At 41.2% G+C, this 24,421-nt stretch overlaps 4 protein-coding genes across 4 annotated transcripts; all 4 read right to left on the bottom strand.

Moving 5' to 3' along the window:
- Positions 1-2,136: 2,136 nt before the first annotated feature.
- On the bottom strand, positions 2,137-4,971 carry LOC135675419 (receptor-like protein EIX2). Its single transcript, XM_065185573.1, has one exon. It carries the CDS (start codon positions 4,969-4,971, stop codon positions 2,137-2,139), a length of 2,835 nt encoding a protein of 944 aa, XP_065041645.1.
- A 541-nt stretch (positions 4,972-5,512) lies between these two features.
- Positions 5,513-8,812, bottom strand: LOC135675420 (receptor-like protein 37). Its single transcript, XM_065185574.1, has 2 exons — positions 7,521-8,812; positions 5,513-5,741 (listed from the first exon to the last, which is right to left on the bottom strand). Exons 1-2 carry the CDS (start codon positions 8,810-8,812, stop codon positions 5,513-5,515), a joined length of 1,521 nt encoding a protein of 506 aa, XP_065041646.1.
- A 6,977-nt stretch (positions 8,813-15,789) lies between these two features.
- Positions 15,790-18,762, bottom strand: LOC103988310 (receptor-like protein EIX2). Its single transcript, XM_065185575.1, has 2 exons — positions 17,445-18,762; positions 15,790-16,346 (listed from the first exon to the last, which is right to left on the bottom strand). The coding sequence occupies exons 1-2, from the start codon at positions 18,760-18,762 to the stop codon at positions 15,790-15,792; spliced, it is 1,875 nt and encodes a 624-aa protein (XP_065041647.1).
- A 2,370-nt stretch (positions 18,763-21,132) lies between these two features.
- Positions 21,133-23,967, bottom strand: LOC135675421 (receptor-like protein EIX2). The gene has a single exon (XM_065185576.1). It carries the CDS (start codon positions 23,965-23,967, stop codon positions 21,133-21,135), a length of 2,835 nt encoding a protein of 944 aa, XP_065041648.1.
- Positions 23,968-24,421: the final 454 nt, after the last annotated feature.

A 24,421-nucleotide genomic window follows, 5' to 3' on the forward strand; every position in this document is an offset into this window, starting at 1 on the left:
TCAATTTCGCATTCTTATCTTGACTGCCACATACGCTTTGTCGTACATTTTGTCCACCGTTGCAAAATAGAAGAGCCTCCAATCTTTCTTGAACAGCATGATCACGAACACACTCCATAAGCCGACCAAATATTCGGATTAGAGAGTCCCGTTGGGTGTGGAAGATGGCCGATGTGACGTGAGAAGCTTTAACTTCACCGGCGTAGCGGACCGGTGATGCTCCAGTAAATGTGGGGTGTCCCATCCGAAGACTAAGAGATATTATCCTATCGCCACTTGGAATTAGTCCAACCTAAATGATTTTAGTTTGTCGATGAGTGTGTCATTCGCAACGTGGTGGTATCTATCATGCTTACCTCCTAATAAGTGACGCGAGATGATAAATAAAAATATAACATAAAAAAATAAATAAATAAAACACAAATAAAAATGAAAATAAGAAGAATCAACGATGTTATTTATGAGTTCTTGGTGCCCAACACAAATAATTCAATAAGGATGGAAATAAATGTTACTTAATTACGTTTTATCGATAAGGACATTTCAAAAACCTATAGGATGTATGTAAATGGATGCAGTTATATATATTTGTATTACATAAATAATTTCAGAAATCAATTTTCCTCGATGAGCTTCCCTTTCATCCTATCAGAAATTTGTCAAAAAAAAATAAAATTTAATTTTACTAATTTTCTAAATTATAGATCTTAAAAAATAAATGGCCACATTATAGACTTGAAATTTCCAAATAAATTTTATTTGATTTTGAATTTTTTTTCTCAAAAAACCTTTCTTTCTACATGTTTCCCATCTTCAATGTCTCTTTTGATTGTTAAAATCTTTTTTTTCTTTCTTTTTGGCATTTGTTATTGTTATCATTTCCTCCTTTGAGTTTTCTCTCTTTCATCATAATTTATGTCTTCGCTCTTATCATTCATCATAATTTTCAACTTTGTCTACTTTCAAAGCTCTCTTACAAATATGTTCTTCGTTCTCCGTTACTCATCCTACTCCAAATTTATAGTCTTTCATTTCATTATTATTATTTTATTTATTATGATCATCTCTTTTTCCTCCCTCACCTTCGACATTTATTGCTTTGACTCATCATCATTTCAGCCTCATTTTCTTCTTTGTCCATCAAATCAATCCCTAAATTATATTCGTATGCAGTTTATCAATCATTATGTCATGACAAAAACAAGAATAGATTTATTATCAAAGATTAAATCTTTGTGAAAGCGAAACAACTCAAAATTAATCGATAATACTCATCCAAAGGAGGACGTGACGATAACCTTGAACGCCACATCCCATATGAAAAGAGACACATATAACTGAGGAACATTTAGGATATTAAAAATAAATAAATATTCTAAAAATGAGGGTATCATTGCAAAAATAAAAATAAAGAGAGAGATATTTTTAGAAAAATCACCTTTGATTTTTCCTGGGCCTGAAAAATTATTGAGGTTGAATTTAATTTCTTATATATATATATATATATATATATATATATATATATATATATATATATATATATATATATATATATGTATGTGTGTGTGTGTGTGTGTGTGCACAGGACTAATTTATAGTTAATGCATCAATGTCGGAAAACAACTTCTTTTACATATAATGCTGGAAGACCCATAGAGTAGTTGAACTTCTATATCAAACGTTTGTTTTTGCCAGATACGAATGCAGAACAACAAGTGCATGACTATCGAAACCTTTCGTGAAGCGAAGACTATGTAGGCTGCAGCAGCATGGAGAACACGGGCACCACAGCAGAGGAGGAGGACATTATAATGGTGAGAGCACAATCTGACGGATTCAGAGATTAATTCTACTATATTTCCATGGAACCGTCCAAACAAAAACGAGCGTCGTCGCCATCAGGCTGGAAGGGAAGCGCGTGGAATTAGTCCAACGGTCGTGCAGTTTAGTAAGATGAATCCACCCTCCCCGGGGAAGTCTTCCCTTCACTCCTTTTTCATGTCGATCTGGAAGAAAGCAATGATGACTGATGGCCTCGAAAGAGATAGATTTCCGAAATGTGGAGTAAATCAGGCTTATAACAAAAAAGAAACTTGCATCACATTCGACCGGCCTTCCTTTGATTGCTGCGTCATGTCAATTTCGCATTCTTATCCTGACTGCCACATACGCTTTGTCGTACATCTTGTCCACCGTTGCAAAATAGAAGAGCCTCCAATCTTTCTTGAACAGCATGACGACGAACACACTCCATAAGCCGACCAAATATCCGAGCCCGGTACCAAAGTAAAATGACAGCACATGAGATCCTTGTTTGTACTCCTCTTCTGTCGAATCGACGTTGGGATCGTCGGAGCAACTCTTGGTCACCGGAGGACCACAGAGATGGACATTTCCGATATAAATGGATGCATCCTCCAGCGTCTGAAGTTGATTCCCCGATGGAATCGCTCCCGATAGATTGTTGTAAGACAGATTCAAGTGGTTCAGAGAATTCAGCGCCGAAAAGCTTTCAGGAATGACTCCGGATAACTTATTGAATGATAGGTCCAGAGTTTCCAATGACTTCATATCGCCCATTGTTTTCGGAATCATGCCTTCAAAACTATTTCTCGACAAATTCAATGTTTGAAGCGCAAAAAGAGAACCGATTTCCGGAGGAATCACTCCGCTCAGATCATTGTTCGAAAGATCTATGCTCTTCACAAATCGGAGAATGGTGGAGAAGCTGAACTCATCGCCCTTGGTAACCAGAGATATACTCTCGCTTGCCACGAAAGAGGATAACACAAAATTCATAATGTTCGAAACCGTAGAAGCCATCGACTTCGACGCGGAGATCATCGCGCTGAAGTTGCCGAAAGAGTGCGGTACCGATCCCGATAGTCTGTTGTTGGAGAGATCGATGATTTGAAGATTACTAGATCGTCCAAGTTGCAGAGGAATATGGCCCGAAAACATATTTGAGCGCAGTAGGAGTACTTGCAGATTCCGTAAACTTTGTCCGATCCACGCTGGAATACTTCCCGAGAATTTGTTGTTGCCGAGATCAATGACAGCCAGCCGACTGCAATTTTTCAGCGACGAAGGAATACGTCCGAAGAGGCTGTTGTTGTTTAAGTGCAGGAACTGAAGGTTGCCCAAGTTTCCGATGGAGTCAGGAATCTTTCCTCGTAGCTTGTTGTTCGCCAGATTGACAAACAAAAGTTGTGATCCCTCCGGCCGACAACGCGGGATTTCTCCTGATATTTGATTGTTGGATAGATCAAGGGCATAAAGTTGCTGCAGGTCGCAGACGTAGGACGACGGTATGCTTCCATGAAGATAGTTGTGGGAGAGGAACAGGTAGCCCAACTGTGATGAGATGGTCGAGGGTAGCGATCCCGACAAAGAATTGCTGGACAAGTCCAGCGCTTGTAGGTTTGGTGGCAAAACAGGAATGCGACCTCGAAAGAGATTGGAGCTCAAATTCAAGAGCATCAAGGTGGCCATACTCTCCAAGGATGCCGGCAAAACTCCACCGATCTTATTGTGGGACAGATTTATGTCCATAATGGTGGAAGAAGAAGAATTCCAAAACCAATCAGGCAGTGTGTCTTCGATGCTTGTGTTGGACAGATCAATATCAGTGAGGAATTCCTGAGAACGGAGCCACCTGGGAAACGCGGGACCCAAGTCACAGGTATCAACTTTGATGGATTGAAGTTGAAAAGGGGGCACCCAGTCGTGGTCGAATCGGATGGTCAAAGGGTTGGCGTAAGCGTACAGGGCGACCAACTCGGTTAGGTTCACGAAATGGAGTTCGGACATGGTGCCCTCCAGGGAGTTATCGGAGAGATCAAGGGTGGAAAGGTCGGAAAGCTTGCCGATCTCAACCGGTATCAGTCCGGAGAGTGAATTATGACCCAAGTCGAGCTGCGTTACGCTGGACAGATTCCCAATCTCGGCAGGGATTCGACCAGAAAGTGAATTGCCGCTTAAGCGTAATTCCGTAAGACTGGTCAAGCGCCCAATCTCGGCAGGGATGGAACCAACGAGGAAGCACTGAACGAGGTTTAGCTGCGACAGACTTGTCGTGTTCCCGATTTGAGGTAGAAGGGGACTCGTAAATGAATTGTGGCTGAGATCAAGTGTGGTTAGACTGGCCAAACTCCAGAGATCGACAGGTATGGAACCGGAAAGCGAGTTGCCGCTAAGGTCGAGCTGCGCGAGACGAGTCAAGTTCCCAAACCCGGCAGGTACGGTGCCATACAATTCAGAATTGCTGATCGCGAGATAGGAGAGGCTACGGAGTTCAAAAAGCCAGCTGGGAAAGGTGGAGTTGAAGAAGTTGCCACGGAGATCGAGGGTGGTGAGAGCCGTGAGGTTGACGCGGGAAAGAGAGTCGGGGAGGGCAGTGAGACCACAGCCTGACAGATAGAGTTGTTGCAGGGAGGGCAGCTGGTTCACGGCTCGTAGCCAATCGGGAGAGGCCGTGCTGAGGTTCACAAAGTTCATTTGGAGGAATGTTAGAGAAGATAGACGCGAGAGCCACTGTAGGTCGTCCCCCGCGTCGATCCTTAAGTTGTACGAGGACAGCCTCAGATAGCGGAGGGTTGACAGGTTACCCAGCTGGGGAGGAATGGCTCCGCCGAAATTGGAATAAGAGAGATCCAGATATCTGAGTCTCCCAAAAGAACCCAAGAACTTGGGGATTCGGGCGCCGCCGAAGTCGTTCTGAGTGAGATTCAAGCGGCGCAAATGAGTTAGAGAAAGCAAAGATGGACCGATCTCACCCCCCAACACCGTCGAATTGTCGTAGTAAGCCTCCGCATTCTGGAGGTTGAGCTGCACGACGTGGCCCGTGGTGTTGTCGCACACCACGCCGCTCCATCTGCAGCAGTCCACTGGGCGACGCCACGAGGACAAGCGGCGGGATGGGTCGAGGATGCCGGCTTTGAAGGCGAGGAGGGCGTCCCTCTCCGCCTCCATGCACCCCCTCGTCGTCGTCACAAGCGTCAAGAACAGAACGCTCATTAGGCAAGAGCAGCTCAGCGACGAATGGGATGGGCTTCTCGTGTCGCCCATGCTCTTCGGTGAACGAATGACCAGTTGGTTGCAGGCGGCACAGTGGAGAACATGTATATATGAATATAATATATAGAATGTGGTAGGTTGAACCATTGCTCTCCGCGATTGCCAATGGATCCTCTTGTGAAATGATAGGTCCCTTCGTCTCCACCCGGCATCCCATGTGATCGAAGTAGTGACAAAGGATACATATTATAACGTGAGTGCTAATCTTTTTCGTCCTTTCGTCCAACTTGGGACTCCTAATCTAATGATCATGGAAGCGCAGCTGCCAAGAAGGACGCACACGGAGTTGAGGTCAAAAAAGCTCCGAAGGCTAAAATGGCTTCAGCAGTCGAGTCTCTTCCTAACTCTAAAGAACGGGCATAGCGTGTGCAAGGAATCCTGCAGGGGAGGACGAGAGTCCACAATGGTCCTCCCAATCGTGGAATGCCATATAGACTCACCGATCCTTGTCAAAGTTGACTCCGGTCGCCAAGCGGTTCGAGTCCCCCACCGCGTGCCTTCGAAGAAGCTTCCACGGCTGCTGCGAACGGACTCGAAGTGACTTCTCCATCCTTTCTTCATCTCCTACTTTTTGATGGACGAGACGTGTGAGACTGCTACGGAAATGCCCCAACGTTGACTCGGTCAGTCTTCCTTTTCCATAAGCACATGACGTGAAAGCATGACTGTTTACATTAAGCGCATAATACCGTGGGATTCTTATGGCGTTATCTTCAGCATAGGTGTTGGCCAAGTCTCAGGTCATCGGATTAATGATTGAATCGGTGGATCGAGATTTAATATTAGTTTAAAAATAATATAATATACTGTAATATATTAAAAATACAAAATATATAACATAATATTATAAAAATATTGTTTTATAATAATTCAATGCATTCTTCACAATAATATTATTACATTCAACAATTATGTTTCCATCGTCATAATACACACAATATTTACAAAGATGAAACCAAAAAGAAAAGAGAGAGAGAGAGTTTGAAAAGTAACCATTACATGATCTCTAACACGATGTCATCTTGCAAGATTCAAACTTATTATGGATACAACACACAAGATACTCCTATTACATTGACTTTTTATGGCGTCCTCACTCTCAATCACTTGTTAATCTATTAATTCTTATTTTGATGACAACATAAGCTTTATCATACATTTTATCAAACATCTGAAAATAGAAAACCCTCCAATTTTTCTTGAACAACATGATGATAAACACGCTCCATAATCCAACCAAATATCCGAGTATGATACTCAGATAATATGATGGCATAAAGGATCCGTCTTTGTTGTCTTCTTTTATCACATTGGTACTTTTAAGATCGTAGCAACTCTTGTTGAGGGGAGCTCCACATAGATATACATTGCCAATATAAATGGATGAGTCATTGAGTGTTTGTAGTTGATTTCCCGAAGGAATAACTCCTGATAGATTGTTGTAAGACAAATTCAAGTGATTCAGAGAATACAGGTCTGACAAGCTTTGAGGAATACCTCCGGATAACTTATTAAATGACAGGTCCAGAGTTTCCAATAATTTCATGCCACCAATTGTCGCTGGTATTTGACCGATAAGATTATTTCTTGATAGATTTAAAGTTTGGAGTGCCGAAAGAGACCCAATTTCTAATGGGATTTCTCCGGTCAAATTATTATTTGAAAAGTCTATAATATTGACAAGGTAAACAATGATCGAAAAGATGATACTTTTTCCCTTTATAGTTAAAGTGATGCTATCATCATAAGTGCCATCAAAATACGACAAAGCATAACGCGACAAAGAATAACGCGACAAAGCAGGGCGATCGGCTGCCAATGGTCTATAAACTATATGTTGGTCTAGACTAGTCAATTTTCGTTGCCTATAAGTTTTTGTTGCATTTAAATTACCAAAGGAGCGTGGAATTGGACCTGATAAATTATTATTAGCAAGGTCGATAATATGTAGATGATGAAGTTGTCCAAGCTCTATAGGAATATTACCAAAAAACATATTTGAGCATAGCCGGAGTACCTCTAGTTTTTGAAAGTTTTGTGCAATCCACGTAGGTATGCTACCTGAGAATTTATTATCGCCAAGATCAAGAAAAACTAGTCCACTGCAATGTTTCAATGACAACGGAAGATGCCCATGTAGACTATTATTGTTTAAGTGCAAAGACCGAAGCTGAGTCAACTTTTCAATAGAGCTAGGAATTTCTCCCGAGAGCTTATTATCTGCTAGATTAATGTAGAAAAGGAAGTTTGTCTCTTGCCAACACCAAGGGATTTCACCTGATATTTGGTTGCTCGATAGATCGAGGATACGAAGTTGTGTCAAGTTGCAGATAAATGATGGTATGTTCCCACTGATATGGTTATGTGAGAGATCCAACAGTTCCAATTCTAGTGGGAGAGAGATTGATGACAACGATCCCGAAAAGCAATTATTATACATATACAAATAACGCAAGTAAGGTGGCAAACGAGGAATAGGGCCTTCAAGCAAATTCATACTTAGTTTCAGAATGGCCAGGTTTGTCATATCCTCCAAGGAAGTTGGCAAAGTACCATTAATCTGATTTTGGGAGAGATTTATAGATGAAGCAGAATTATTCCAAAACCAATCAGGCAAGACGTCCTCGATGCTTGTGTTCGACATACCCAAATCCTCAATGGAGTTTTGTGAACGGAGCCATCTTGGAAATGCAGGCCCCAACTTACAAGACTTCAGTTGAATGGATCGGAGTTGAAAAGGAGGAACCCAATTATAGTCTACTGAGATGACTAGGGAGTTTTCAGATAGATCGAGCTCACTTAGTTTGGTTAAGCGAGCGAAATGGAGTTCAGACACGGTGCCCTCTAGGGAATTACTAGAGAGAGAAAGAATATTGAGGTTGGAAAGCTTGCCGATCTCAGTAGGTAACGATCCAGAGAGTAAATTATTCGTGAGATTGATAAGTTCTAGACTATTCAAATTTCCAATCTCAGTGGGTACGGGACCTGAAAGTGAATTATCACTAAGATGAAGTTCTCTTAGATCGGCCAAATTTCCAATCCCAGCGGGTATGGCACCATGAAACATAGAAAAACTGAGATCAAGATAAGAGAGTCTGTGGAGTTTCCATAGCCATTTGGGGATGGTGGAGTTGAAGAGGTTGTCACTGATGTCCAGAGTGGCCAGTGCTGTGAGGTTGACATGGGAAAGAGAAGAGGGGATGTCGGTGAGGCCACAGTCATGTAAATGTAGCTCCTCTAGTGAGGACAACATGTTCACTGCTTGAAGCCAATCGTGGGAGGCCATGGAAAGGTTCACAAAGCTCATGTCGAGGTATCTCAAGGAAGTGAGACGCGAGAGCCAGTGCAGGCCATCGGTCGACAAGTCATTGTGGCTGAGGTTGAGACGCTCCAAATGAGTTAGCAGGAGCAAGGATGGTCTGATCTCACCTCCGATAGACGTCTCATTGTTTAGATAGTCTGGATTGAGGTTAAGCTCCACGACATGGCCGGTTGTGTCGTCACAGACCACCCCGCTCCATCTGCAGCAGTCTACTCGGCCTCGCCATGATGACAAACGGCTGGAAGGATCCTTGACGATGCCGGTTTTGAAGTCGAGGAGGGCGTCCCTCTCGCCCTCTACGCACCCCTTCGTCGTCGGCGTTGTTGCCGCCGTGAACAAAAGAATGCTCGTAATCCAAAGCCCGAAAGAGTAGTGCCGAGGCACAGGGTGTGTGGTTCTGGTGCAAGAGGCCATGATGCTATTTGGTGAGTGCATAGTGTACTGAGAGATGGTAGGCGGTGGAGGACATGTATATATAGAGTGGGTGGTGTGCGGGCGTGATGGCCCTCCCATCCCCAACCCATCATAGACTCCTGTGAAACGTGAAGATTGATGCGCTGGTAGCGATAGGCAGATAAAAAGACTTGACTTCAGTGGGATTCGACTCCTGCTGGACCTGCAGTGCGTGCACCGTGTAGCTTACTCAAACTTGGTTTCTACCTCGCCTGGGTCCCAACAACGAAAGAGATTGGTACTGGATTTTAAACTTGAAAGATACGGCCATTTAATCGGACTTGTTGGATTGCGTAGAACGTCTCATTCGGCCCGAATGCGATAGTGTGGAAACTAATTCATGCCTCCCTCATTCCACACGGTTTGATTCTGATGTCCGCACATCGGAACGCATCATCTTCTTAGCCAAGATAAAATGTATGGAGGCGATGAATACCATATTCCAGGGGTCGGAATGACGCCACCACATGTCAAACGTCATCACGGAAGACAACGTGGATGAAGACTCCGACCCACCGCAAACGATTCCTCACCCAAGATAACACGGTAACCCATCGCTTTACATGTAGCGTCCTTCCGAAAGAGGGAGACTCAACGATGTTTGTAGCGGAACGCACGCTTCGCTTTCACACGTGTGGAAGTCTTTGTTGGGAACCCAAAGGCACGCAACAAATTGATTCGTTTGACACACAAGTGGTGAAGATGATGAGGATTTCCCACCATTTCTGTGATGAATTTTGTGGGGATTTGTCCCCACAGGAGCGAAAGAAATGGCTGCAATTTTTCTTTTCTTTTTATCTCTTTCGTTTTCTACAAAATTGCACTTGTTTTTATTCCCTTCAAAATTAATGATTTCGTACTTATTTAAATTTAACTTGATTATGCAATTCTTATTACCTAATCACCAATAAAGATATAGATTTACAACGCAAATGGATGGATCCCAAGTTGATTCCCCTATGCTTTTGTTCCCGAGAGATCATCCTGGCTAACACCCAAATGGACGGATGACATGCACTGAGCTACCTTCGAGATGTGGGTGACTCCGTCAGTTTTTTTGTACGTAAGCGTGCTTGTTTTTGTTAATGATTACTGGAGAAGTTTATATAGTTATTGATAAAAGAAAAAACAATATTAAATCTAGTATAATATACATGTGAAATCTGGAGTCACTGGATCTAATGACTGATCGAATTACGCATTCATTAATAATTTTTCAAAAATAAATTATAATATAATTGTATTTTATATTGAACATATAAAATATATGAATAGTTATAAAATATATGAAAAATAAATAATTGTATGATTTCATTCAATCGTTTGCTTGTTCCAGCATTTATCATCTATATGTGAGAGACCAAACCATTCCTTGGATCCATCCCTACTTGAAATCATCATACGACCATCTAATCAACATACCATTACTGCAGCCAATCATAGAAAAACCAAGATTGGTCGTATAATATTTGTAATATTTCCAAGCATCTAATGAACGAACGAAAAAAAAAAAAAAAAAAAAGCTTGAGATTGTACGTCACATACATAACCTTCAAAACATGAAGTAGAGATACTTGTACATATTAACCTCATCACAACCTTTAATTCATCGTCAACCTAACCGTAACTTTATGTAAGTATAAAATTTATAATATGTTATATTAAATATAGAAATATTTTTTTATGTCAAGATTAAAATTAAATAATTAGATCTAATTTTATGATGTGTACCTTTTGATGTCATTTCACATAATCATTTAGATTGATGGTTAAGGAGAAGCGTTGAAAGAGAGACTTTAATCCATCAACTATAATCTATATTCCTCTTGTTTAGTTCTTATAGGTCATGTCCATTTATAAGTAAGAACAGACGGTCTAGAATAAGTAATTAAGATAGTTCCTCATATCTCCTAAGGAATCCTATTCTAATATACTCGCGAATATATTGTAATAGAATCCAATTAGTTATATTATATATATCTTATCCAATTATAAATGACCACAAAATTTAATATTCTCCCACTTCACCCATTAATTGATAAGATATAAAAAAGATATTTAAATCAAAATAAATAAAATAAAACTTATTTAAAAATAATTTTACCTAATTGGATTCCAAAGAATTTTGAAAAATATTTTATACATGGCCATTAATTTTAAAATAAACCAATAAGTCTAATATATAATAATACTATATTAAGTTCAACTATCAATGCGAGTTATAACGGTTGTATTTCATCAATGTCATACTCCTTTCTATATATCACAACATCGTTAGTCTTTCCTAATATAGTTCATAATGACCATATAATTTGTCTTATCAAGACAATTATGTTTTTACATTCAACTATAATATACATAAATATAAATATAAATATGATATCAAAAATAAATAACTTTAATTAAGCAAGAAAAATATCAATAATAGCATCCATCTAAACATGCATCACCATATCTTTTATGACTTGCTCACAAGCCTCGTTCTAAGAATATATTCTTTAAATATTTTATATTATAAAATTTTTATTAATAGATCAGAAATCATCATAGTGGTGCTCAGGTTGTCAATTTTTTCTCTAACTATCAAGTACTTTATTTCGATATGCTTAGAACCACTATAGTACTTGTCATTCTTATAGGAAAAAATTACTGTGGTATTATCACAAAATATCTTCAATGGCCTGGTAATCGAGTTAACCACACCAAGTCCTAAGATAAAATTTCACAGCTATAAAACTTGATTTGTGCCCTCAAAGCATACCACAAATTCAACTTTCATTGTTGATGATACAATAAGCGATTACTTTACACTTTTCTTAGAAATTACCCCACCAGCTAACCTGAATACAAATCCTAAAGTGAACTTCCTACTATCGAGGCAATTTACAAAATCAGCATATGAATATTCTATTACTTCAAGCTGATCTGATCTCCTATATGTGAGCATATAATCTTTCGTCCTCTATAGATATCCATTACTTTCATTGCAGCTTTCCAATGTTCAATTCCTGGGTTGCTTTGGTATCTTCTTAGCATTGTAACTACAAAACTAATATATGATCTTGTACAATATAATAGACTTTCAATTGAACACCCATAACAAATATTTTTTATTTGATTCTTTTCTAAGTCATTTTTCGGGCATTGGTTTTGACTAAATTTTTTACCTCTAGTAATAGATATATCATTAGCTCATATTAAATCTCTTCAAGATACGATTAATATATGCTTTCTGAGTCAATCTTAATAATCCTTGAGATCTATTCTCGAATATCTCAATGTCAATAATATATGCTGTCTCATTCATATCAACCATTTTAAAGTTCTTATTGAGAAATATCTTGGTTTCGTGCAATAAACCAAGATCACTACTGGCAAGTAAAATATATGTTGATTCTCATATTTTGATGATGAAACCAATTAATATGTGTTTATGATTTGATCTACGTTTTGAGTGACGCAGGATGCTTCGATTAGGGAGAGACAATTAAAGTATGAAGAATCATGTTGGGCTGATGGAACATGTCAGAAGATTGAACGTCGAGCCGAATGATCGGTCGACATATTGATAGAAGGCTTCGGGCCATGGTTTCGGGCATCGAGCCAAGAAGAGCGAATATTACGATAAGGATATCAGAGTTGCGGAGGTCAACTGGTCGATTGGGCAATGGCCCTGCAAGAGAGGAGGATGCACCGAAGAATCGGATGAAGCATCAATAGACTAATGACATGTCGAACGACATGATTCATGCTTAGTAATAATTGTCTAGATCAAAGTGTGTTTTTATGTGTGCAGGATTAACTACGATAGCAAGACATAAAGCAAAATGAAGTCCCGGAGTCAAGAATGCGATTTTGTTGGGAGTTCGAGAGTTCGTCGGAAGTCTAAATGTTCGTCCTACCGGAACCAACCGAGAAGTCTAGGAGCTTGCCAAAGAAGCTCGTCGAAACTACCCAAGAAGATCATCATGAAGTCCAGGAGCTCGCCGGGAGTTCGCTAGAACTTTACCGAGAGATCATCAAAAGTTCGCCGGAAGATCGTCAGAAGCTCGCTGGAAGAAACCTTGACTTATCAGGCTTATTTAGCTTAGTGTATGCCTTAGAATTCATAGTTAGCATATAATTGAGATTAAAATTTGACCAACCCAATTAGGGGCTAGTTGGGCCCATGTAAGAACTATGTTGGGCCCAATAAAAGGCCCAAACAATGACCTAAGAGGTAGCATCGTCGTGACACAGTCTCTGAGACTGTGTCAGAGACTGTGTCAGGCGGTGGTACCGCCAGTCTGGGTGGTGGTATCGTCCAGACAAAGTCTCCGAGAGACTGTCAAGCAGTGGTACCACCCAGCACAGGCTATGGTACCTCCCGTACCTAGGAAACCCGGGATAAGATCTTTTTAGGCTCCAAGTTTGAATCAACTTGAGGCCTATAAATACCTCTTTCATCCTTGGTTAACATACACAAGCACAGAGAATTTAAAAGTGAGAAAATGCTATTATAATCTTTTGAGAAATTTCCTCCTCTACTGTAAGTCTAGAATTCATTTTAAGAGAGGAGTGAGTGCTTATAAAGGTTGTCTCCTAAACCTGTAAAATGGAGAAGAGGGGTGTAAAAAGGTAGTTAATCTTCCTCCATTGAAAGAAGATCGATAGTGGATGCCGGTGGCCTCGACGGAAGAGGAATCGATAGAGTGGATGTAGGTCACACGACCAAACCACTATAAAATTCTGGTTTGCTTTTCTTTTGTGCAATTTACCTTACTTCAAACATCCTTACTTAATGCTATACTCTTCCGTACACTCTTAAGTTATCTTCCGAAGAATCGATTTTAATCGAACGAATATTTTCAAACCGACGTAATTTTATTGTTGCATTAATTCAACCCCCCCCCCCCCCCAACCAATCTTAGTACCAACTCGTTCCTAGTATATACACTGATCAACAGTGTTTTTATTAAATTCGAAGGAAGTAATAGTATTATGAAACTTTATATACTATTGTCTAGAAGTTTATTTAAGGCAATAAATAGATTTATTAAGTTTATAAGCCCAACTTTCTTTTTCCTTTTCGATGAATCATTTAGGTTATTTCATATAGATTTTCTTAACTAAATCCCTATTCAGAAATATTATTTTTACATCCATCTGATGTAACTCAAGATCATAATAAGCTACTAATGCCATTACGATTCTCAACGAGTCCTTTTTAGAAACTAGAGAAAAAGTCTCATTATAGTAGTCGATGTCTTTTTTCTGAAAAAAATCTTTAGCCACAAGTCTGACTTTATATCATTTAATATTACCCGTTGAGTCATGTTTTATCTTAAAGATCCATTTACAACCAACTCTTTTATAATTATTGAGTAATTCAATAAATTCCTAAACATTATTTTAGACCATTGATTTTAACTCTTCTTGCTTTGCATCATACTATTTTTCATAGTCGTTATTTTTTATGGCTTGTGAAAATAAAAAGGGGTCTCTTTTTATTTCTATATCATAATCTAATTCTTGTATATATACTACATAATCATCAGTAATTGTATATTTCCTTTTTCTTCTAGATCTTCTCAAAGCTATCAATTGTGATTGTTCTACAAGTTTATCAGTAGCGACATCAACATCATGCAAGAGTTCTCATTAATTTGAGGAACGACAATCTCTCAAATAAGAGATTATATAAAAGAATTAACCTGATCTCCTCGATATCAAGGTTAGAGAGAAGAGTTGAGAGTGACTTTGATCCCTCAACTATAATTTTTTTTCTTCTTGTTTAGTCTTTAAATGTCATGTTTATTTATAAGTAAGAGTAGAGGGTCTAGAATAAATAACTAGGAGAATTTCTCAATTTTAGAAAAAATAGAAGACAAAAAAAATTATTGAAGAAGCTTCGTTGTACTCAAATATCCCTCACCTATAGGAGATTTCCTCAAAATCTTATCTGCTATCTATCATGTCGCAAAGTAGAAAGACCGATGGTCTTGAAAGATATTTGCGAACTAAGATACTGTACGTGGCCATTTAACGGCCTCATATTGGATTCCACACTGGCTCTGCTCCAAAGCCTTGTTAGACCTGTCGTTCATTGCACACAATCTTCCAGGCTATTACTTTGCTGCTTCAATAATTCGTAAAAAAGATAATTAAAAATTAGATGGAAGAGATGTGAATTCATATGTAATTTTAGACTATATAAAGGCATCGAAATAAGCCCATTCTCTGTCTTTACCCATCGCCTCAGCCTCGATGGGAACCCTTTTCTACGACTCGGGTGAGATCCCTACCGTAGCGGCTACCTTTCTCGCAAGCACCGCAATGGTAGGTTGGGCTGCTCACTCTGCCTGCAGTCTGTGGAGTAAACCTCGATACGAATCGTCGATGCGACTTGGTGCTTCGGAAGATGGATTTCCGAAACGTGGAGTAAATCTTGATTTCGTGATGGCAAAGGAGAGAAGCCACATCCAAACCGTGAGATCGTCACTGCAAAATGCCAAAGGAACCATGCAATGGATCGCCAAGGACGTCGTCGTACAACAGACAGCGATCATACACCCTAAAAACAATGGCTCATCACAGCGCCCAACGATCAACGATGCGAAATGTCAAGAACACCATGTGATCACCGACGACAATGAAAAGAATCTGTAAAGAATGGTGATCTTTATATCAGACTTCGGCTAAGGAACCACTCGTAGCGATAACTGATAACAATGTTAAATCAGTGCAGTTTTGTCGTCTCCGATGGTGCCTGTTTATGCGAGAGAGATCTGTGCGGTCAATGATAGAAGAAGAAGGATTCCCAAACCAGACGAGTTGTTCTCGATGCCTCCTACATGGGAACAGAAACAGAGTTTGAGATTAACATTTCATAATCTTCAAAACGAGATCCTTTTTGACAGATGAAGTGGATCACACTTATAACACGAAAGAAACTTGCATCACATTCGACCAGCTGCGTCATGCCAATTTCGCATTCTTATCTTGATTGCCACATACGCTTTGTCGTACATCTTGTCCACCGTTGCAAAATAGAAGAGCCTCCAATCTTTCTTGAACAGCATGATCACGAACACACTCCATAAGCCGACCAAATATCCGAGCCCGGTACCAAAGTAAAATGACAGCACATGAGATCCTTGTTCGTACTCCTCCTCCGTCGAATCGACGTTGGGATCGTCGGAGCAACTCTTGGTCACCGGAGGTCCACAGAGATGGACATTTCCGATATAAATGGATGCATCCTCCAGCGTCCGAAGTTGATTCCCCGATGGAATCGCTCCCGATAGATTGTTGTAAGACAGATTCAAGTGGTTCAGAGAATTCAGCGCAGAAAAGCTTTGAGGAATGACTCCGGATAACTTATTGAATGACAGATCCAGAGTTTCCAATGATTTCATGGCACCAATTGCCGCTGGAATTTGGCCGACAAAATTGTTTCTTGATAGATTTAAAGTTTGGAGCATTGAAAGAGACCCAATTTCTATGGGGATTTCTCCTGTGAAATTATTATTTGAAAGATCTATAATGTTGACAAGGTAAAGAATGATTGAAAAATTATAATATCTTCCCTTTATAGTTAGAGCGATGCTATCATCATACTTGTCAAAAGGCAACAAAGCAGGGCGGTCCTTTACAAGGGGACTATAAAATACTCGTTTGTCTCGACGAGTCAAATGCGGTCTCGAACGAGTTGTAGCATTTAAATTGCCAAAGGAGTGTGGAATTGGCCCTGATAATTTATTATTAGCAAGGTCGATAACATGTAGATAAGCAAGTTGCCCAAGCTCTGCAGGAATGTTACCGGAAAACATATTTGAGCGTAGTCGGAGTACCTCTAGGTCTAGAAAATTTTGTGCAATCCATGTAGGTATGCTACCCGAGAATTTATTATTGCCAAGATCAAGAAAAACTAGTGCACTGCATTTTTTCAATGATGATGGAAGAAGCCCATGTAGTTTATTATTGTTTAAGTGGAAAGACTCAAGCCAAATCAAATTTTCAATAGAGCTGGGAATTTCTCCCGAAAGCTTATTATTTGCCAGATTAATGGAGGAAAAGTAGTTTGTCTCCTGCCAACACGAAGGGATTTCACCTGATATTTGGTTGCTCGATAGATCGAGAATATCAAGTCGATGACAGTTGCAGATAAAGGACGGTATGCTCCCGTTAATATGGTTACGTGAGAGATCCAAGATTCTCAATTCTAGTGTGGGAAAGATTGATGGCAATGATCCTGATAAAGAATTACAAGCCAGATTCAAATAACGCAAGTAAGATAGCAAAACCAAGGAAGTTGGCAAAGTGCCGTTAATTTGATTTTGGGAGAGATTTATAAAAGAAGCAGAGTTATTCCAAAACCAATCAGGCAAGACGTCCTCGATGCTTGTGTTCGACATATCCAAATATTTAATGGAGTTTTGTGAACGGAGCCATCTTGGAAACGCAGGACCCAACTTACAAGAACTCAGTTTAATGGATCGGAGTTGAAAAGGAGGAACCCAATTGTGGTCTATTGAGATGACTAGGGAGTTTTCGAATAGATCAAGCTCACTTAGTTTGGTTAAGTTAGCGAAATGGAGTTCAGACATGGTACCCTCCAGGGAATTACTAGACAGAGAAAGAATAGTGAGGTTGGAAAGCTTGCCGATCTCAATGGGTACGGGACCTGAAAGTGAATTTACGTTAAGATAAAGCTCTCCTAGACCAGTCAAATTCCCAATCTCAACAGGTATGGGACCTGAAAGTGAATTATCGTTAAGATAAAGCACTCCTAGACTAGTCAAATTCCCAATCCCAGCAGGTATGACTCCGAAGAGTGAATTATGATCAAGATAAAGCTTTCTTAGACCAGTCAAATTCCCAATCCCAGCAGGTATGGGTCCAAAGAGTGAATTATCACGCAGATCGATAAGTTTTAGACTATTACAAATTCCAATCTCAGTGGGCACGGGACCTGAAAGTGAATTATCACTAAGATGAAGTTCTCTTAGACCAGTCAATTTTCCAATCCCAGCAGATATGGCACCATGAAGCATAGAAGAACTGAGATCAAGATAAGAGAGGTTGTGGAGTTTCCATAGCCAGTTGGGGAAGGTGGAGTTGAAGAGGTTGCGATGGAGATCGAGAGTGGCCAGTGTCGTGAGGTTGACATGGGAAAGAGAAGAGTGGAGATTGGTGAGGCCACAGTCTTGTAAATGTAGCTCCTCTAGTGAGGACAACATGTTCACCGCTTGAAGCCAATTGTGGGAGGACATGGAAAGTTTCATTAAGCTCATGTCGAGGTATCTCAAGGAAGTGAGACGCGAGAGCCAGTGCAGGCCATCGATCGTTAAGTCATATAGTGAATTTAGGTCGAGATAGCGGAGCCTGGACAGGTTGCCCAGCTGGGGAGGAATGGCTCCGCTGAAGTTGGACGAGGAGAGGTCGAGATACGTCAACTCGGTAAGGGAACCCAAAAATTTCGGGATTTGGATCCCACCGAAGTCATTGTAGCTGAGGTTGAGGCGCTCCAAATGAGTTAGAAGGAGCAAGGATGGTCTGATCTCACCTCCGATAGACGTCTCATAGTTATAAGGGTTGGAATTCTGGAGGTTGAGCTCCACGACATGGCCGGTTCTGTTGTCACAAACCACCCCGCTCCATCTGCAGCAGTCTACTCGGCCTTGCCATGATGACAAACGGCTGGAAGGATCCTTGACGATGCCGGTTTTGAAGTCGAGGAGGGCGTCCCTCTCGCCCTCTACGCACCCCTTCGTCGTCGGCGTTGTTGCCGCCGTGAACAAAAGAATGCTCGTAAGCCAAAGCCCGAAAGAGTTGTGCCGTGGCACAGGGTGTGTGCTTCTGCTGCAAGAGGCCATGCTATTTGGTGAATGCATAGTGTACTGAGAGATGGCAGGCCGTGGCGTCGCCATCAGGCTCCAAGGAAAGCGCGTGGAAAGAGTCCAACGGTAGCGCAGTTTAGCAAGATGAATCCACCCTCCCCGGGGAAGTCTTCCCTTCACTCCTTTTTCATGTCGATCTGGAAGAAACCAATGACTGATGGCCTCGAAAGAGATAGATTCCCGAAATGTGGAGTAAATCAGGCTTATAACACAGAAGAAACTTGCATCACATTCAACCGGCCTTCCTTTGATTGCTGCGTCATGTCAATTTCGCATTCTTATCTTGACTGCCACATACGCTTTGTCGTACATTTTGTCCACCGTTGCAAAATAGAAGAGCCTCCAATCTTTCTTGAACAGCATGATCACGAACACACTCCATAAGCCGACCAAATATTCGGATTAGAGAGTCCCGTTGGGTGTGGAAGATGGCCGATGTGACGTGAGAAGCTTTAACTTCACCGGCGTAGCGGACCGGTGATGCTCCAGTAAATGTGGGGTGTCCCATCCGAAGACTAAGAGATATTATCCTATCGCCACTTGGAATTAGTCCAACCTAAATGATTTTAGTTTGTCGATGAGTGTGTCATTCGCAACGTGGTGGTATCTATCATGCTTACCTCCTAATAAGTGACGCGAGATGATAAATAAAAATATAACATAAAAAAATAAATAAATAAAACACAAATAAAAATGAAAATAAGAAGAATCAACGATGTTATTTATGAGTTCTTGGTGCCCAACACAAATAATTCAATAAGGATGGAAATAAATGTTACTTAATTACGTTTTATCGATAAGGACATTTCAAAAACCTATAGGATGTATGTAAATGGATGCAGTTATATATATTTGTATTACATAAATAATTTCAGAAATCAATTTTCCTCGATGAGCTTCCCTTTCATCCTATCAGAAATTTGTCAAAAAAAAATAAAATTTAATTTTACTAATTTTCTAAATTATAGATCTTAAAAAATAAATGGCCACATTATAGACTTGAAATTTCCAAATAAATTTTATTTGATTTTGAATTTTTTTTCTCAAAAAACCTTTCTTTCTACATGTTTCCCATCTTCAATGTCTCTTTTGATTGTTAAAATCTTTTTTTTCTTTCTTTTTGGCATTTGTTATTGTTATCATTTCCTCCTTTGAGTTTTCTCTCTTTCATCATAATTTATGTCTTCGCTCTTATCATTCATCATAATTTTCAACTTTGTCTACTTTCAAAGCTCTCTTACAAATATGTTCTTCGTTCTCCGTTACTCATCCTACTCCAAATTTATAGTCTTTCATTTCATTATTATTATTTTATTTATTATGATCATCTCTTTTTCCTCCCTCACCTTCGACATTTATTGCTTTGACTCATCATCATTTCAGCCTCATTTTCTTCTTTGTCCATCAAATCAATCCCTAAATTATATTCGTATGCAGTTTATCAATCATTATGTCATGACAAAAACAAGAATAGATTTATTATCAAAGATTAAATCTTTGTGAAAGCGAAACAACTCAAAATTAATCGATAATACTCATCCAAAGGAGGACGTGACGATAACCTTGAACGCCACATCCCATATGAAAAGAGACACATATAACTGAGGAACATTTAGGATATTAAAAATAAATAAATATTCTAAAAATGAGGGTATCATTGCAAAAATAAAAATAAAGAGAGAGATATTTTTAGAAAAATCACCTTTGATTTTTCCTGGGCCTGAAAAATTATTGAGGTTGAATTTAATTTCTTATATATATATATATATATATATATATATATATATATATATATATATATATATATATATATATATATGTATGTGTGTGTGTGTGTGTGTGTGCACAGGACTAATTTATAGTTAATGCATCAATGTCGGAAAACAACTTCTTTTACATATAATGCTGGAAGACCCATAGAGTAGTTGAACTTCTATATCAAACGTTTGTTTTTGCCAGATACGAATGCAGAACAACAAGTGCATGACTATCGAAACCTTTCGTGAAGCGAAGACTATGTAGGCTGCAGCAGCATGGAGAACACGGGCACCACAGCAGAGGAGGAGGACATTATAATGGTGAGAGCACAATCTGACGGATTCAGAGATTAATTCTACTATATTTCCATGGAACCGTCCAAACAAAAACGAGCGTCGTCGCCATCAGGCTGGAAGGGAAGCGCGTGGAATTAGTCCAACGGTCGTGCAGTTTAGTAAGATGAATCCACCCTCCCCGGGGAAGTCTTCCCTTCACTCCTTTTTCATGTCGATCTGGAAGAAAGCAATGATGACTGATGGCCTCGAAAGAGATAGATTTCCGAAATGTGGAGTAAATCAGGCTTATAACAAAAAAGAAACTTGCATCACATTCGACCGGCCTTCCTTTGATTGCTGCGTCATGTCAATTTCGCATTCTTATCCTGACTGCCACATACGCTTTGTCGTACATCTTGTCCACCGTTGCAAAATAGAAGAGCCTCCAATCTTTCTTGAACAGCATGACGACGAACACACTCCATAAGCCGACCAAATATCCGAGCCCGGTACCAAAGTAAAATGACAGCACATGAGATCCTTGTTTGTACTCCTCTTCTGTCGAATCGACGTTGGGATCGTCGGAGCAACTCTTGGTCACCGGAGGACCACAGAGATGGACATTTCCGATATAAATGGATGCATCCTCCAGCGTCTGAAGTTGATTCCCCGATGGAATCGCTCCCGATAGATTGTTGTAAGACAGATTCAAGTGGTTCAGAGAATTCAGCGCCGAAAAGCTTTCAGGAATGACTCCGGATAACTTATTGAATGATAGGTCCAGAGTTTCCAATGACTTCATATCGCCCATTGTTTTCGGAATCATGCCTTCAAAACTATTTCTCGACAAATTCAATGTTTGAAGCGCAAAAAGAGAACCGATTTCCGGAGGAATCACTCCGCTCAGATCATTGTTCGAAAGATCTATGCTCTTCACAAATCGGAGAATGGTGGAGAAGCTGAACTCATCGCCCTTGGTAACCAGAGATATACTCTCGCTTGCCACGAAAGAGGATAACACAAAATTCATAATGTTCGAAACCGTAGAAGCCATCGACTTCGACGCGGAGATCATCGCGCTGAAGTTGCCGAAAGAGTGCGGTACCGATCCCGATAGTCTGTTGTTGGAGAGATCGATGATTTGAAGATTACTAGATCGTCCAAGTTGCAGAGGAATATGGCCCGAAAACATATTTGAGCGCAGTAGGAGTACTTGCAGATTCCGTAAACTTTGTCCGATCCACGCTGGAATACTTCCCGAGAATTTGTTGTTGCCGAGATCAATGACAGCCAGCCGACTGCAATTTTTCAGCGACGAAGGAATACGTCCGAAGAGGCTGTTGTTGTTTAAGTGCAGGAACTGAAGGTTGCCCAAGTTTCCGATGGAGTCAGGAATCTTTCCTCGTAGCTTGTTGTTCGCCAGATTGACAAACAAAAGTTGTGATCCCTCCGGCCGACAACGCGGGATTTCTCCTGATATTTGATTGTTGGATAGATCAAGGGCATAAAGTTGCTGCAGGTCGCAGACGTAGGACGACGGTATGCTTCCATGAAGATAGTTGTGGGAGAGGAACAGGTAGCCCAACTGTGATGAGATGGTCGAGGGTAGCGATCCCGACAAAGAATTGCTGGACAAGTCCAGCGCTTGTAGGTTTGGTGGCAAAACAGGAATGCGACCTCGAAAGAGATTGGAGCTCAAATTCAAGAGCATCAAGGTGGCCATACTCTCCAAGGATGCCGGCAAAACTCCACCGATCTTATTGTGGGACAGATTTATGTCCATAATGGTGGAAGAAGAAGAATTCCAAAACCAATCAGGCAGTGTGTCTTCGATGCTTGTGTTGGACAGATCAATATCAGTGAGGAATTCCTGAGAACGGAGCCACCTGGGAAACGCGGGACCCAAGTCACAGGTATCAACTTTGATGGATTGAAGTTGAAAAGGGGGCACCCAGTCGTGGTCGAATCGGATGGTCAAAGGGTTGGCGTAAGCGTACAGGGCGACCAACTCGGTTAGGTTCACGAAATGGAGTTCGGACATGGTGCCCTCCAGGGAGTTATCGGAGAGATCAAGGGTGGAAAGGTCGGAAAGCTTGCCGATCTCAACCGGTATCAGTCCGGAGAGTGAATTATGACCCAAGTCGAGCTGCGTTACGCTGGACAGATTCCCAATCTCGGCAGGGATTCGACCAGAAAGTGAATTGCCGCTTAAGCGTAATTCCGTAAGACTGGTCAAGCGCCCAATCTCGGCAGGGATGGAACCAACGAGGAAGCACTGAACGAGGTTTAGCTGCGACAGACTTGTCGTGTTCCCGATTTGAGGTAGAAGGGGACTCGTAAATGAATTGTGGCTGAGATCAAGTGTGGTTAGACTGGCCAAACTCCAGAGATCGACAGGTATGGAACCGGAAAGCGAGTTGCCGCTAAGGTCGAGCTGCGCGAGACGAGTCAAGTTCCCAAACCCGGCAGGTACGGTGCCATACAATTCAGAATTGCTGATCGCGAGATAGGAGAGGCTACGGAGTTCAAAAAGCCAGCTGGGAAAGGTGGAGTTGAAGAAGTTGCCACGGAGATCGAGGGTGGTGAGAGCCGTGAGGTTGACGCGGGAAAGAGAGTCGGGGAGGGCAGTGAGACCACAGCCTGACAGATAGAGTTGTTGCAGGGAGGGCAGCTGGTTCACGGCTCGTAGCCAATCGGGAGAGGCCGTGCTGAGGTTCACAAAGTTCATTTGGAGGAATGTTAGAGAAGATAGACGCGAGAGCCACTGTAGGTCGTCCCCCGCGTCGATCCTTAAGTTGTACGAGGACAGCCTCAGATAGCGGAGGGTTGACAGGTTACCCAGCTGGGGAGGAATGGCTCCGCCGAAATTGGAATAAGAGAGATCCAGATATCTGAGTCTCCCAAAAGAACCCAAGAACTTGGGGATTCGGGCGCCGCCGAAGTCGTTCTGAGTGAGATTCAAGCGGCGCAAATGAGTTAGAGAAAGCAAAGATGGACCGATCTCACCCCCCAACACCGTCGAATTGTCGTAGTAAGCCTCCGCATTCTGGAGGTTGAGCTGCACGACGTGGCCCGTGGTGTTGTCGCACACCACGCCGCTCCATCTGCAGCAGTCCACTGGGCGACGCCACGAGGACAAGCGGCGGGATGGGTCGAGGATGCCGGCTTTGAAGGCGAGGAGGGCGTCCCTCTCCGCCTCCATGCACCCCCTCGTCGTCGTCACAAGCGTCAAGAACAGAACGCTCATTAGGCAAGAGCAGCTCAGCGACGAATGGGATGGGCTTCTCGTGTCGCCCATGCTCTTCGGTGAACGAATGACCAGTTGGTTGCAGGCGGCACAGTGGAGAACATGTATATATGAATATAATATATAGAATGTGGTAGGTTGAACCATTGCTCTCCGCGATTGCCAATGGATCCTCTTGTGAAATGATAGGTCCCTTCGTCTCCACCCGGCATCCCATGTGATCGAAGTAGTGACAAAGGATACATATTATAACGTGAGTGCTAATCTTTTTCGTCCTTTCGTCCAACTTGGGACTCCTAATCTAATGATCATGGAAGCGCAGCTGCCAAGAAGGACGCACACGGAGTTGAGGTCAAAAAAGCTCCGAAGGCTAAAATGGCTTCAGCAGTCGAGTCTCTTCCTAACTCTA

The sequence above is a fragment of the Musa acuminata genome, chromosome BXJ1-6 (genome assembly GCF_036884655.1).
Source record: "Musa acuminata AAA Group cultivar baxijiao chromosome BXJ1-6, Cavendish_Baxijiao_AAA, whole genome shotgun sequence".
Taxonomy (NCBI): Eukaryota; Viridiplantae; Streptophyta; class Magnoliopsida; order Zingiberales; family Musaceae; genus Musa; species Musa acuminata.

Excerpts from the sequence above, each read along its gene's own strand:
- LOC135675421 (XM_065185576.1), bottom strand. The coding sequence starts at position 23,967 with ATGGAGGCGGAGAGGGACGCCCTCCTCGCCTTCAAAGCCGGCATCCTC.
- LOC103988310 (XM_065185575.1), bottom strand. The coding sequence starts at position 18,762 with ATGGCGACGCCACGGCCTGCCATCTCTCAGTACACTATGCATTCACCA. Across the intron at positions 16,347-17,444 it reads GTCTAGTAATTCCCTGGAGG|GAGAAATCCCCATAGAAATT; the intron begins GTACCATGTCTG and ends ATAATTTCACAG.
- LOC135675420 (XM_065185574.1), bottom strand. The coding sequence starts at position 8,812 with ATGGCCTCTTGCACCAGAACCACACACCCTGTGCCTCGGCACTACTCT. Across the intron at positions 5,742-7,520 it reads CCACCTTACTTGCGTTATTT|TCATGCTTTCACGTCATGTG; the intron begins GTATATGTATAA and ends TAATGTAAACAG.
- LOC135675419 (XM_065185573.1), bottom strand. The coding sequence starts at position 4,971 with ATGGAGGCGGAGAGGGACGCCCTCCTCGCCTTCAAAGCCGGCATCCTC.